The 16,480-nt window shown below is 37.4% G+C and overlaps 1 protein-coding gene across 1 annotated transcript in view; it reads left to right on the plus strand.

The window, feature by feature from the left end:
* The first annotated feature begins 6,827 nt into the window (after window positions 1-6,827).
* The window catches only part of LOC145994822 (lysosomal alpha-mannosidase-like), an 82,175-nt gene continuing 72,522 nt past the window's right edge, over window positions 6,828-16,480 (plus strand). The window contains exons 1-2 of the mRNA XM_083131142.1: window positions 6,828-7,102; window positions 10,776-10,878. Of these exons, the coding sequence (XP_082987268.1) occupies window positions 6,968-7,102; window positions 10,776-10,878 (238 nt within the window). The 5' untranslated portion in view covers window positions 6,828-6,967. The remainder of the gene's footprint in view (window positions 7,103-10,775; window positions 10,879-16,480) is intronic.

Genomic DNA, 16,480 nt, shown 5'->3' on the forward strand with positions numbered 1-16,480 from the left:
GCTGTATCTTCGGTAGCATTTTCTGCCTTTTAAAATACAGTTTGTCTGCTTGTTTTCAATTATTCGCTAATGTGAAATTGAATGTGTTGAAAAAATATTTTAAATCATTTGTCCAACACAAATGCTTTAGAACCGACTTCCACCTTTCTGCATGATTTACGAGGATAAATAATGTCTTTGATACTACTAGTACTGCTACTATACTACTACTATTACTAATAATGTCATTATTATTATTATTGGCACATTAATCTTGAAGGGTCCCCCCCCCCATCCCCAGACAAAAATTCGTGATTGTGCCTCTACTAAAAAATGCATGCTTATTTCATGCTTTCTGTATTTTCAACATCGCACCCCCTAACTGGAGTACTGCTGATGAAATTTACTGAACCAGGAGCCACAAAAACCACCAAGACTTGAAACTCGGGGGAGTGGAGGTTTCCTGCGTGGAGCAATTAAGAACACCCCCCCCCCTCTGCAAAAGGAATGTTTTCAAAAGACATTGGGCCTCTTCACAACAACCCATTGAGCTAAAAGTGCAAATGATCTGTACCAAGAGTTTCATTAGAAGGTGTTTGTGCACCTTTCAAATGAGGCCTTGCCTCCATATGAGATCCTGGCTCAGAAATCAAAACTTCAGTACAAATGCTAACTCAGGTGGCTTCTTTCATTGATGGACACACAAAAATTCATCCCATGACATGACAAATTGCTAAACTCCCAAGAACATTATATTGACAAGTTCCTTACGCATGTAAGTAACATATTTGCATATTCCACAATATTTTAAAATTCTCCATGTTTTTGTTTTCAACTTATTCAACATTGATTTTAGAATATTCCTTGTACGAGGTGTGTCCGGAAAGAAAGATTACAACGACTAGTATTCATTCAAAAAAAAAAAATGTATTTGACTACATGCCCACTACAGATTATTTAGTGTTATATGAGTTATTTTTTCACATAATTTCCGGCATTGTCCAAACACTTAAGTCTAGCTTATGTATTCCACAGTCGTAGAATTCTGCCGCCTGCTGCTGGAACCACATTTCAACTTCGTTCTTGATCTCTTCATCGTCCTGGAAGTGTTGGCCTGCAAGATGTTTCTTAAGCTGAAGAAACAAGTGGAAGTCGCTGGGTGCAAGGTCCAGGCTGTATGGCAGATGGTCCAAAAATTCCCACTTGAATCCTTTGAGAAGCATCTTGGTGACATTTGCTGTGTGAACCCAAGCGTTGTCCTGAAGCAGGTGGACACCTCTTGTCAACATTCCCGCGAGTTTGTTCTGAATGGCCTTTCGAAGGCATTGCAAGATTTGGCAATATGCAGCAGCATTAATTGTGGTGCCGGGAGGCATGAAGTCAGTCAGAAGAATGCCTTTTCTGTCCCAGAACACAGAAGCCATGATTTTCCTTGCAGATATTGCAATTTTGAATTTCTTGGCTTTTGGGGACTGCGTATGGCGCCATTACAATGATTGTTGCTTGGATTCAGGTGTATGGTTATAAACCCAAGTTTCATCACCCGTCACAATATGGTCGAGGAACTGGTCTCCTGCTTGTGAGGAAGTCTTCACACTCGCAAAGAACACCCATGCCAAGGCCAGTTTCCGAAAACGAGACAACCCAAATTATTGATACTAATTGCACTTCATCAACTATATATATATCTTATTTTTCCAAAAATACACTATTGTCATTATGGCTTTCTAAAAAAAGTAAAGGTAAAGTGTTCCCCTGTGCTTAGCACCATGCCATGAAGGTGTATAGGGGGTGTGGGGGTAACGCCCCACACTTTCTTGATCCGGTCGTGAGTGGGGGTGATGTGATCAGCATCATGCTCCTGACTGCCTTTACCCCCCAGGGTTTCCCCCAGGTACCCATGTTATTCGACGCTGGGTGGCGCCGGGGCCGCTTCCATCGTTAGAAAAGTTCCCGGATTTGAACCGGCCGGGAATCGAACCCGGGACCTTTAGCATGGTAGTCAGACGCGTTACCGACTGAGCCACCGCGGCCACTCATTATGGCTTTCTCATTAACCTATTTTAATTATGTATGTATTATTTATATTGATGTAACAACAAAACTTCGTTTACTTACAGGTAATCAAAAAAGTTGCTAGTTTCAGTTTATGAAATGGAAAAATGTATCTTCGTCTACCTTCCGATTCTGAATGTGACCTGTCTGTATCAGAGAATGAACTATGGGTTTCAAATTTCAAGCACAGAGATTAATTGATTGATAGAATTCAAAACTGTGGGTGCGTCAGCACTTTAGCTATTTTGCACCCATCACATGATACAGGGTTCACCCCCTTCACCTTATCTAAAATATAACTAACTAGAAGCACACATTTTTGGTAAATAAAAAAGCAAAATTTTGTTACAAAAACTGAGTTGATTTCGGGTTCAAAAGCAGTACATAAAAAGACATTTTGATTTCAAAATTGTGAATATAATTCTAAAATTGATTTAAAAACTACACTTATTACACAAAATTAACATTTCACTTCTAATAGCACATTTATGTAGTTATCAGACTATTAAGTTTATTTCTGTGTAAAGGAGTCCATTTTTGCTTCTCCAATATTAACAACAGAATTAATCAATTTTCCGTGAATTGTATAACTCTCAGGATAAGTCAGACCTCAGAAGGTGTCGCATCCGTAAATAAACCCTAAATTTCCTGTTTAAGAGTTCATTTCGCGTTATTTCGTGACAAAACATGATAGCAAAATGCATCTCGCACCTTTCAAAAACATGAAAAATTAACATTAGAATGTGTTTATTTGACATTTTGTTTTTTCGTCAAAAACGAAATATGCATGCCCCTACTAATAACACAACTGTAACTGTAATCTTGGAGACTAAAATATTCTGATGTCAGTTAAAAGCTGAGACTGTAAAGAGGCATTCAGCACATATAAGGACAGCACACACACAGTCCTACGAAGATTATACCGGCCATAAGTCCAGACGAAGATGCAGTTCAGGGGGTAGATAGACAATTGGGTGTCCTAAGTGGAAGGGTCACACCTTACACCCCACATTCCTCGAGCACAAAGAATATGAGTTACCCATGTTAAAAGCTGAGGCTGTAAAGGACACTCGACACATTCAAGGATAAAACACAGGACAACACAGCCCTACAGAGGATTATACTGGCTATAGGTCCAGATGCCAGATCCTCGTTGGCTTGCAAGACAGCAGTTACCAGGATGTTCTCTATGGAAGTGAGGTTGACTCTCGGGTCAACTTGACTTGTAAAAAAGGTCACCCCTTATCTGGATAGCTGGGGGCAACCCTGGGATTTAAAGTCGACCGGAGCATGGTGCTACCCACATCACATCTAAAACGGCCGAGATTGAAGAATGTTTGCAGCCCTACTTCAATTTCCCCTTATATCTGCCTCATTGCATGGGACAAGTGCACAGGGAACTTCACCTTATAAAGTAAAATTACTAATATTAAAGTGATTTTTAATTATTAAAGTGGAATCTGAACCACTGAGGAATGAGCCTCTACCAGGAATCGAACTTTTGACCCCATTATTACAATGTGACCATGTTAGCCACTACACCATCAGAGGTCATCCACAGTGGCAGCAATTGGGTTCCAAAACCAGAGGGGCAAGGTACCCAGCCTGCGGGGGGGGGGGGGCAAATACAGTATATTTTCCTTTGTAGATAAAGTTTATCATAGTGCCAGAGAAAAAGTGGTGGCCACCCCTAATCTCCGCAACTGGTCATCCATTATTATTTAAATAATAATAGCTCTGCTTTCAAATTTTATGTGGAATATGGAAGTTGTCAGTTTATTTTCATTTCTTAAAATATAGAACTATATTTCATGCAGTGGCGTACGCAAGGGGGGGTTACGGTGTTTAACCCCCCCCCTTGAGCTTGTGAAATATTATGAAAAATGCTGTGGGGAAAAAAATTAAATGGCCAATTTATCACAGAAAAAGATCTGGGACAATACTATTACTATTATTACTACTACTACTACTAATAATAATAATAATAATTTGAATTATTATTTCCATGCAGCACGGAGAAAAGCACAGCATTCCAAACACACTCGTTTTTCAGAGTGAATGGCTTGAAAATTAACACGAATTCTTGAAAGTAAAATATGAGCAACTATGATTTAAAAGAGAGAAAAGTTGTTTTGTATCTCACTTGCAACAATGTTCAATACACTGGCGTCCACAGGATTTTATTTTTCGGGCTGGAATAGTAAATATGGAAAGCACATGGTTTCGTTTTGGAGGGCAGGACGCATAATAAAATATTTCGTATTTTTTTTAGCTTTTCAATCTATTAAAATTGTATTCAAAGATAAAAAATGGTAATTGGGACTCACTTTAAATTAGGTTTCGCATTTACACATTTTGATTTTTTAAAGTTCTTAACGGATTTTTATTTGAAAATTTTGATTTTCTCAAAATTTCGGTACCGGCTGTAACTCCATCAGCCATCCCTCTACGTACGCCAGTGTTCAATGAACATGTATTTTTTGTGTGTGAACAATGAGAATTAACTAAAGAAAGTTCTTGGTTCGTTGTAAGCGGCTAATGTATAGACAATTGCTAGCCGGAGAAGAATCAAGTCACCAGTCCGCCTTCCCATTGTTTACCGCAGCACGTTTGAATGTCTCTCTTTAAAATGTCTCACCTTCAATTATTCAAACGACAATATGCTTAATATTGCAAAATGTTTTGTTAGTAAGAACAGCGAGACAATCCAGATGTGAATGATCGGGAACTTTTATGCGGGGAAGAAGCGGGAAAATTCCAACGTATTCTAGGAATCGAACCCGGATCTCCCGCGTGGTTGTAGATGCTCTACCGACCAGACCATCGCAGCTCCTTGGATGAGTTCCATACCTTGAATATTTCAATTTATTTTAATATATTTTCTTTATGGATTGTCTTCACACTTAAAATGTCTCACCTCGTTGACCACACAATTATTTCGTAACAAAGATACAAAGAAATGCTCCCAGAATTTCATAAAAATCGAATGACTAGAAAGTAATTTCGTCCTATTGATTTCATAAATACTATATTTATGTAGATCTCGACTACTTAATAGTAGTAGTGGTATTAGTAGGATTATTATTAGTAATTTAGCTAATTAATTAATTATAAGTATTATTAATTAATTACGAGTATTATTATTTAATTAAAGTATAAAGAACAATGGTAATGTAAATTTGGAGAAAGTTTTAGAAATAACCCCCCCTTGATAAAATCCTGCGTACGCTACTGATTTCATGTGTGCATATATTGTATTTCATTGTACTATTATATTGAAATATCTATGATACTGTAAATATAAATTGACATGTTCGATATCACTGCATGTAAATGCAAACAATGTGATTCATGGACGAAATCAATCAATCAATTAAGCCTCGCTCAGGGTCTTTGTTTCATAACTGGGGGCCTGATTAAGAACATGCAGTAAATTTGTAGTTTTGGTTAATATTGTTCAAACCATATCAATGAATGAATCTTTAGGAACAGATAAAAACTTATTAATCATGATTTTCTGTTACTAATTAAAGTTATGCAACTTGTAAATCACCCTGTAGAATGCAAGAACAAACGTCCAAAAGGAAAATAGGAAATGTAATAACTAAGCAATAAGTTTCTAAAAAAAACTAAATATTTGTGGAATTATAATCTGAAGAATGTTGAACCAAAGCTGAAACTTTCGGTAGCAACAAGATACATGCAGAGAATTCTAAACTTTGGTCCTAGGTGACTTTTGTTGTGTTTTTTGTAGTTATCTTCAGTGTGGCAAAGGTCTGTCGAGGAAGAGGCTACTATCTTTTGCTTGCTTCTCGACTTTGGACAGACTGCCTGATAAATATAACAACAACATGCGCTTGCATATTCTATTGAACAGTAAAATGGCAGCCACTTGTTTCAATGAAAATGAAATGGTGTTTGGTCAAATTCCACTTTATGCACAAATAGGCTAATCGAGACTGGACCTACAGTTTAAAGTGGGATCTGAACCACTAGGTGCCTCCACCAGGAATTAAACCGAAACTCCTTGATTACAATATTGGGGCTTTCTCACTCACCATTGAGGACATATGGGAGTGAAATAATCGAAAAAACAAAAACACCTATAAAGGAAAACCTGTTACGATTCAGATTTCAGAAAGTTATATTCTGATATTCGCGATCCTGAACAAAATTTCAAGTGGTTATATACATAAATCATAGAATAGTAAGGTACTATTCTATGCACAAATGTCGAAAATTGCTGAGAAATGTCAGTCTTTTAATCCAGAAATGCGAGAACAATTACTTCAGGCAAAAACGTACGCACAATTCGGGATTTATACATACGTATGCGTCTTTTAAGAATTGTCAGTGCTGAAATAGTAATATTATTTTTCTGGGCACACCCCTAACCTTTTTCCTACAAACATATAAAATGTCAACATGGACTGACAATTCATGAGTATTCCTTTGCCTCCGATGGGAAGAACTTTTTAATATAATAGATGGGAGTTATTTTCCGATAAAAATTCATATATTTGACTAATTACATCACGATCTTCGCATTAAGGGACATTGTGGCAACACTGGCTGCGGACTAAATTACGGGTTTCCATTGGTCTAAATTTCCCGGGCGTAATATGAAGTATTTTCTGCTGGCGGATATTTTCAATTGCTTATGAAGATTTAAGTGGCATAACAGCACGCTTTTCCTCACAATGTATCCCAATGATTTCATTTCAGTATTTTTGATAAACAAATCATCAGCTGAACCTTGGAGGTCACGACCTTCCGCGACCTTCGACTCGAACATGCACTCTGCTCGGAGCAGACAGACGTCAGACACACGACCCACAGTTCCATGACTTCCGTCAGTTCCTTTCTTTTGCAGGTGCTTTTACCGGCGGATGTGGTTGTGAATTTGTAATTTTATATAGCTTTTAGCGTAAAAATGAATCAGCCCATGTGTGTGTCGTTTCTTATCGTTAGCGTACTTCTTCACGTACGTATTGTGTTTTGTGGGACCACCCCATTTACACCGAATACTCTTCAGGACAACTACCAAGACGTCGCGTGTGGCTATCAGGTATGGCTTCTGCTTATATTTTGTGTTTTTAATTTTGAAAATTACACACTGACAGTCTTTTTAGCTTATTTTGATGTAAACAACGTATTGACACGGGCGTTTTTTTTCCCGTCGTTTGCCCATCTTTATCTGTGGGTTAATCACTAGTTGTAACCGTTCACCTTTTGAAAAAGCGTGTTACATATTAATGTGAGGAAAAAAAGCTGAATTGCAGTGCTGATATGCGATATATCCACCACAAATTACCTGAAAGAAATGGAAGTGTAAACTTTTATTACCAGCGGCCCAAGTTCCGATTGTGATCTTCGTGTGTACACCCAACGGCGAAAGAAACTGTAGACGAATTGTCCACCACCATTTTCAGTCGGTCTGTATTACACAGTGTGATGGCAATGAATTGAAATAAAGACGTCAATATGCATAGGGCAGGAAATACATGCTTCGAACCAACATAGTTTCATTTCTTAAACCAACACAGGATGTAGAATAAAAAAGTAATGGAAGTAGCGGTGGACAATTTGCCTACCATTTTCTCTGTCGTTGACTGTATATAAGGAGAATAAGAATGTCCTTCCTCGAATACCTAACCTACTCACATAAGCATTTTGAAGGGCAGTGACATTCTTAAGCTTAAAATGTGTTGCGTGAATGTAAAGGAGAACAAAGAGGAAAAATTCATGGGCTAAAAATGCACATATGGAAGAGAGATGATTGAATACTTACTTGACTTTCTTAAAGAGTTTTCGGTACGATTATATATCTATATGTCAGCATCGCAGTTATCTGACCGCTGTTGCCTTGATTCTCTACAATTTGCAGAATGCTTTAACATATTCTGTGAATTTGTGTGCATTACAATACAATTACCCCATTGCAATGCTTATGGGAATAGGTTAGGCACGTTCAGTTACATGAATTGGAACGACTTGAGATGACTAAACCCCTCTCTGATTTTCTTCATATTTGGCATACTCACTAATTGAGACCTCCTAATCACGAATCTGAAGTTAAAATTTGTCAGAAACGTTTAGAAATTGCAAAATAAGCTAAAATAAGGTGTTAGTTTTTGGAATGGAAACCCTCGATTTTCGCAAAATTTTTTGTTTCACAAGCAAATACTGATACTACCACGACACCAAATTTTGACTATGTTTGCCTAACCTAACCGAAACTGACCTAACCACGTGCCAATGGTTCGTGGGGCTAGTGTCAATGGTTCACAATTATTTGCAATTTCTAGATCCTGATACTACCATGACATGAAATTTTAACTATGTTTGCCTAACCTAACCACGTGCCAATGGTTCGTGGGGCTAGCGCTAAATGGCTCATGAGGCTAGCGTCAATGGTTCGCAGAGTGACTGTCAAATATGAAGAAAATCGGAGCGGGGTCCGGTCATCTCAAGTCATACAGTCAATTCATATCATGTAGGAAAAAAAAGGTAAAGTGCTCCCATGTGCTTAGCACAACGCCATGAAGTCGTATAGGGGGTGTGGGGGTAACGCCCCACACTTTCTTGATTTGGTTGTGAGTGGGGGTGATGTGATCAGCATCACGCCCCTGACCGCCTTTACCCCCGAGGGTTTCCCCCAGGTACCCATGTTATTCGACGCTGGGTGGGCGCCGGGGCCGCTTCCATCGTTAGGAAAGTTCCCGGATTTGAACCGGCCGGGGATCAAACCCGGGACCTTTAGCATGGTAGTCAGATGCGTTACCGACTGAGCCACCGCGGCCACCATTATCATGTAGAAAAGGTGTACATATTAATAAGAGACTATCCAGCTGCCTGGAACCGATTTGCAGACATTAATTTTGACGTGGAACTCCTACGTCACGGCATATTAGCATCAGCAGTCTATATCAGAACATATTAAGGTATTTTATCCAACTCCATGGTGTGCAGAAGAAAAAGTTACTTGTCCCCCACATAACAATAAATGCACACCCAGGTACACTTGATACATACCAAACAACTAAAGAACATTCACATCTGTGTAACGGGCCAGGTCATGCCATAGATCATGCACATGTATAGTTTAAAATGTGGTGAAAGTAGCTCAAAAGTTAGCTTCAATCCCTGGTGAAGCTGGTCACTTTGTAAATTAAAATATGTCTTCCAAAATGCAGCAATTTTTAGGAATTTTTTTATTCACAAATGTCAGTTCTGTGTGCAGATTTCCAGTCTTCTTCCAAATTTTGTTGAAGATACACATTTGTAAAGACTAGACATGAAAGTCTAGCTCTAAATATTACATTATGGGGACTTCTCAAGAAGTCTCAGTTTTTGGAATTTTGAAAACTCTTGGAACCATTTAATGCTTGTATTAATTGGTAGAATATGAAATAAATTACAGGCATTGTAAAACATCAAAATCTGTATATGCAATTGTAAAGAAAAGTCTACAATTTTAAGGGTGTGTGGTTGGTGACTGGCCCCATGAACTGAACTTTATATCTGTTAGTAATCCCCCAAATTTTTATTTTTTTATTTTTCTAATTTCAAAGAAGGCAGTCAGATTTGTCGTCACAGTGACAAGCATGTCACTTTCCATAGGAGGCACCAAGTTTCTATGTACCAGAGTATACTGAATCAATTTAATATAGTTAAGGATCTTGCATTTTTAAATATAAAGTTTATACAGTTATAACTAGGGCCCGGGACTTTGTCCTATTATACAACTGTAAAATATGTATGTAATTATGTCACAAAAATGCAGAAATATTCCCAGTTAAGCCAAAAATATGCACAACAATACTTTCGAATTTCTCATTATAGTCAGTGTCTTCCAGGGAAGATTAACTAGGGTTGGGGTACTGAAAATATCATGAGGTTAACTGCAATTATCCTAAGTTTCATTTACTAGCCTATTATGTCAGATTTACACCTTTGTGGAAACTAAAGCATAATTGACAGCTTGCTACAGCTCTGGTAAATATAAGCAATTAATACGCAAACACAACTTTTTAAGGTAGATCTTAACTATTTAGAATCTGAAAAGCAGTCCACAAAATTTTCGTCAGAACTCAACTCAAAATGCAGTCCGGGGTGTAGTAAGTGGAAGTGAGGATGACTACCATGCGAGAGACCGGGTTTGATCCTGGGTGGAGGAGAACTGGGATATTTTCCACCTGTTCAAGCTACTCCAGTGCCCACCCAGTGTCGTATAAACTGGGTACCTGGAGGAAACTGGGGACTGATTTACCAGATAATATAAACTATCTGTTACGCTAAATATGTGAAGAATAAATTATACAAGACAATTACGAAATTATACAGAAATATGTTGTAAAAATGCAAAATTGGTAAAATATGTCAAAATATGCCTTATGAAGTTCATCTATTTTGGCTTATTTTCATCAAATATGTAAAAATCTCACCCCAGTATTCGATCTGATGCCAAATGAAAAATATGTTATAACATAAAGCCTGGGCTGTAGTTATAACTGTATCTTTAATCAAACTAAGATTAAATGTCTGATGAAAAGAGCATGTGTTCTCCTGAAATGTCACAATGAAAAACTGTGCTTTCATGCTTGTAATAACGGTAGACTACAAGAGAAATAATAAAGTTATGTGCAAAGGAAAAGGAAATATCACACATTTTATGCTGTGTTTTCCTTGGTTAATTTTATATTAACATTCTAATATGAGTTCCTACTCCTTTCATGTAGTCATGTCCAAAGCCTCAACCAGGGAAGCTGAATGTTCACTTAATACCTCATACACATGATGATGTAGGCTGGCTGAAAACTGTTGACCAGTATTATTTTGGAGGTAAGTTCTTATTAGTGTATTTAAACATCAAAACAATGTTCAGAAATTTGTCATGAAAGCATTGAGAAACACCCTAACATTCCACAATTTATGTTCCTTGGCAGATAAGCCAAGTAATGATAAGAATCAAAAGACCATACTGGATGTAAGTTGTGGCAATTTTAGTAAATTGATGGCAGTGAAAGAACATGGTCCCAACAGGAGGTCACCAAAAATTGCCGGCAGGTCTGTTTTGATAAGTTGTACACACACTGGCAGAAGTTTGTTATTTCTTTCTTCGGTGATTAAAAATTCTTGCAGGGGTTTGTAAAAACTATTTTATTCTGATTTGTATTTCTAATGAAACAGAAATTTCTTCCTGCTGTGCAGTAGAAGTGGGAATTGTAGTACTTAAGAAAATGGTGTAAATGAAGATAAGCAAATATTTCTTTATGCACACCTGTTACGTTTTGTAAGGACAAATCTTGTTATTTCTTTACAAATTTTTTGAAAAAAGTGAACTCACAAATTGTAACTTTAACATGGAAAAGTGAAATTTTTGTCTTACACACAGATCCCAAATCACTGCAATCGTAATGTAAAAGGGGGACCTTTTAACATGGGTCTATTTAAAGCCAGATATTTGTAGGCCACATGATGGGTACAATAGAAGCGAGCTTATCTTCGTATATGTCTACTTGTTATAATTATTGTGAAGAGCGTGAGTCACTGTGCCACACAAGACTGCAATTTTAAAATATATGGGCGACCTGGGGTAAATATTGGACAAAAATCAAACTTTTACCATAGCTCCCACATTTACGTACTTTTCTAGCCAGTAATTTGTTTGTTAATGACTATTTTATATATCTGTGGGGTACCATTGTTGAAATTTACTAATTCCTTTCAGGAGTAGAAAAATAAAATAAAACAGTGTCCAAAAATTAGCATGCCCTTGGGGTAATTGTAGGACACCGGGGTAAATATTGGACAGTAGTTGTCACATTGTGCTACAACGCCAAGGGTCCCGGGTTCGAATCCCGCTCAAGCTTGGTTGTTTGTGAATGTCCATTCATCAATTTCATCACTCATCTCCATCTTCGGAAATTAGCCAAGAGGCACAAAACACAAAGTAAAATAAACTCAATCAATCAATCTGTTCTGCACAGTACAGAGTTGAGCTACAGGGGGTAAATACTGAACAATGGTGTCTACTATAGGTTCTGTGTATGAGGTAATTATTGAACACCATATGACTGCTGTAAAAATATATACAGTGCGATCGAAAAGTCCCCGCACTCATACTTTGAAAATATGCTACGAGGTCAGTAGGCAACATGAGTTGGCAACGTTGTTAGTAGTGACTGGTATGACCTTGAAGAATGCGATAACGTCCCGGGAGAGCTGCACTGCTATTACAGTCAGTGGTGTGAGTCATTATTGTGCAGTCGGTCGACAATGCCTTTTAAGCGAGCGCAGCGAATCGCTTTGTTAGAAGCATATTTTGAGTGTAAGACATACAGAGGTTGTGTGGAGAAATGGAGACGTCTATTCCCTGATGATCCGGTGCCAGGAAAAAGTGCAGTGTATGATCTTGTTCGCCGATTTCGTGAAACAGGCTCAGTGCATGATCGACAACGAAGTGGAAGACCCAAGGTCGTCACACACGAATTCCTAGAGAACGTGAGTCAGCAAATGGTGCAATCTCCAAGAAAATCTATACGACGTTTGTCACAAGAAGTTGGAGTATCATATGTATCCACACAGAAGGCACTGAAAGTAGCCAAGTTTCATCCATATCGTGTGAAAGTCGTCCAGGAGCTGAAAGCGTTAGATAAAGATAAGCGTATCAAGTACTGCCGGTGGTTCCGTGCTTTTACACGCAACAATGTGGCCATTCTCGATAAAACTTTTTTTACCGACGAAGCATGGTTTCATCTCAGTGGATACATCAACTCACAAAACACCCGAATGTGGGCAACTTTAAACCCACATGCCCTGCATGAAGTACCGCTACATTCTGCAAAGGTCTGTGTCTGGTGTGCCATTTCTCGACGAAGGATTGTTGGACCCCTGTTCTTTGAGGACACAGTGGATGGCGATGTGTACAGGGATTTGGTGCAACAATTCCTGGCTATGTTGGAAGAGGATGAGCGTGAATGTTGGTTCCAACAAGATGGGGCAACGTGCCATACTGCAAACGACACAATGGCTATGTTGCGCGAGTTTTTCGGGAACCGCATCATCTCCAAAAATTTGTGGCCCCCTCGTTCCCCCGATCTCACGTCCCCCGATTTCTTTCTTTGGGGGTTCCTGAAAGAAAGTATATACACACAACCCTCGCACATTGGATGAACTCCGACAAGCAATTTCTGACACTATTGCTGCAATTCCAGCGGAAACATTGAGGAAGGTGTCGCGGAACATGTGTAAGCGTGTAGACATGTGTTTACAGGAACATGGTGGCCATTTTCAACACTTCCTATGAACTGGAAACCAAACACTACTTTGCAATGTCCATAGAGAGTGCAGCATAACTTCCATTGTGTGTTTATGTGATTATGTTCTGTTTGTGTTGCGTTATGTTTGTGTTTTGGAAACTTTTTCCTCATGCGCTTAAAGTTACATGTCATCATGTTTGTGTTTTACTGACCGTTGCCATTACAGTATACCTCACTTTTGGTTTACATTTATTTTTCTGTGTAGTACAAGGACTAAAGCATTTATATATGTATTCCTTTCGTTCCCATGTGTATTACTTTCTACACAATAAATTCTTAAAAAGCGAGTGCGGGGACTTTTCGATCGCACTGTATAACAGTGAAATCTAGTAAAAATTAGCAAAACTTAATTTTTCGGGCAACCTTTTAATAATTTCGGCTTTGTTCAAGTACAGACATTGCACAATTGGTGTTTTTTAAACTTAAACATATTGAGATGCTGTCACCAAACTACAACTAAGTAACTGAACTGATTAGAACTAAATACAGTTATAACTAAAAACCAAGTACATAACTTTTCAAAACTTTAAAACTTTTTAGACAGTTTCTTTGTTCAAGTAGGTCTACAAACATTGCACAAATGTCTTTTAATCAAACATACTGAAACAAAGCATATTCAGATGCTATAGGCTTACACTAGGTTGTCACTTTCCACATCATCTTCAATAATTACACGATCAAACTGCAGAGTAGGGAATATTTCGTTCCTGAAAGTAGAGATACTTTGAAACATTGACCTTACTTCATCATTACAAGTTATTTGAAATGGATTAACTGATACGGTTTGCATAGGACCATAAAACACAATTTCAATCTGTTGCTCCCCCGGCCACCAGTACCTGTTGTTTCCAAACCATTTGAGAAATTTCATTTCAATGCTAACTAATTTGTGTGAGGTTTCTTCTTAGTCTTCATAAAATATATTTTGTACTTTCCATAATAGTAACTTGTATCATAGTACACAGCATATATACCATCTTCTTCAATATGTTCATGCACATTCGGAATGTGAAGTTTCAGTTGTCGAACACTTTGTGTTGTACGTTTCCCATATTGTGCTAGTACACTGGTTTCATCATCAGACTCACCAAGAGAAATATCTGTCGAGTCCTGTAATTCAATTTCATCCATGCCTTAACTCTCAGAATCTGAAGAAATAGGCATATGTAGGGCTAACTTATTTTTGTTTTTGGCTTGTTCAGAACTCTTGGGTTATTTTTTGCATTCTTCTTACATAAAGCTTTCTCTTGAGCTTTCTTTACCTGATCTGCTTTCTGTTTTTTTCAATGCAATCTACCTTTGTTTTTTCCGCTTCTCAAAGTTTTCATTTGCTTTCTTTTTCAAGCTGTTTTTTGTTAATTTCCTTTGCTTTTTCTTGGATTTTCCTCGTGTATTCTTCTGATGTAATGACAGCTGCTTTCTGATCAAGTTTCAGTTTACGAGATGCAATATGCAGTCCAATAATAAAGCTGTCCAATAATTACCCCATAGCATGTCCAACAATTACCCCGCTATGTCCATTCATTCTACAATGGTGTTTTTCAGTACAAACCACCTTCATACACATCTCCAAGACTGGGCATTACAAAATTCAAAATCAAGTAAAAGAAAACAAACATATACACAATTTTGTTCCACTTGAAAAAAAGTTAAAACCATTTTTTTCTAGTACTTTGGGTTATTAATATATTTTTTGAGAAAATGTACTAATCTCATCCCAATAATTAATCAGAGCGTTGCTGGATATGCAATTAACAAATGTTGGTGTGTTAGATGTAACAAATTATGATACAACATGGTTTTTAGTCCCGGTCCAATATTTACCCTGATTTTCTGCGTCCAATAATTACCCCGGGTCACCCTACAATCTATATTTCATCCTAAACTCTACACAATAATTCACATACTTGTAATTGTGTAAGTTGAAGTTCATGCAGTTACAAAATCCATGTAAAAATTATTAAATAATAATAATAAAATCGTATTTATTAAGAGTAAGCTTGTTTCAGCCTCGAGGGCTGTTCTTATAACAGACCCTTGTCTGGGTGATTATCACAAAGTAAAGTATAAATGGGATATATGAATATATAAACATACCCTAATTACATGTAAGCTGGATAAACACTGAATATAAAAATATAAATTGAATAAAAGTAATAAGAAAAAAGGATTATATGTATGAACTAATGGACATAGATATGTAATGCTTGCCACTTTCATCTTTAGTACATATAAATGTATGAAGTTAGCTGGAACAATGAATGAAACTGCAATAGCAATAATAATAATAAATTTAAAAGACAAATGAAAAATGTTGGAGATTTATCTCTAAAAAAACAAACCACAATATATCTTTTTATATATTCTCATATTCACATATATCAGAACTTTTCTGTTGCTCATTTGCTGTACATTTGTTTCTGTATTACTTCAATTGTGTATTTTGTGTATATCTAATGCTTTAAGACAGGGGTTCTCAACCTTTTGGGGCCTGCGCCCCTCTTTGCGTCCACAAATTAGTTCACGCCCCCTCCATCTAGGCGTAATAAATTATTGATGTACAAAAGTTCTACTGTGCTGTTAGGGTTAAAAAATATAACTCAAAGAATATTTTATAATGCTTTTATTATTACCGATATTAAAAAAATACTAATACTTGAACATTTTCATTAATTAATAAAAGTTCTTAATAGACCTACATTACAAAGGATTCTGCCCTTACTGCAGTTAAAATTTCAAGCTAAATCATTTGGTTTTATTTCTTATGAACACAATTAATGAGAGAGCTGGCACTCTTTTTCTTTCACAAGTTTTTGAATGTTTGGTTCCAACTGCGATATTGCACACCTCAGATCACTTCCAACATCCAGCCGTGCTCGGTATTTTGATGTATAAGTCAGCGTAGAAAACCCAGACTCTCATAGAAACGTTGATGAAAACTGCACCAACAACCGTGCAGCTTCTGTAGCAACTTGTGGATACACAGGAAAATAGCTTAACCAAAAATCTTCAACAGTCATGTTTGGAAACTCCGCTTTTGCTTGAAAATCACATTTTAGGTCGATTGCCCTCCTGAAGGGAATCAGGAAGCAAGTCCACTTCTATTTTGATCGGATCTGGTG

This window comes from Lepisma saccharinum, chromosome 11, assembly GCF_977018435.1.
Source record: "Lepisma saccharinum chromosome 11, izLepSacc3.1, whole genome shotgun sequence".
NCBI lineage: Eukaryota > Metazoa > Arthropoda > Insecta > Zygentoma > Lepismatidae > Lepisma > Lepisma saccharinum.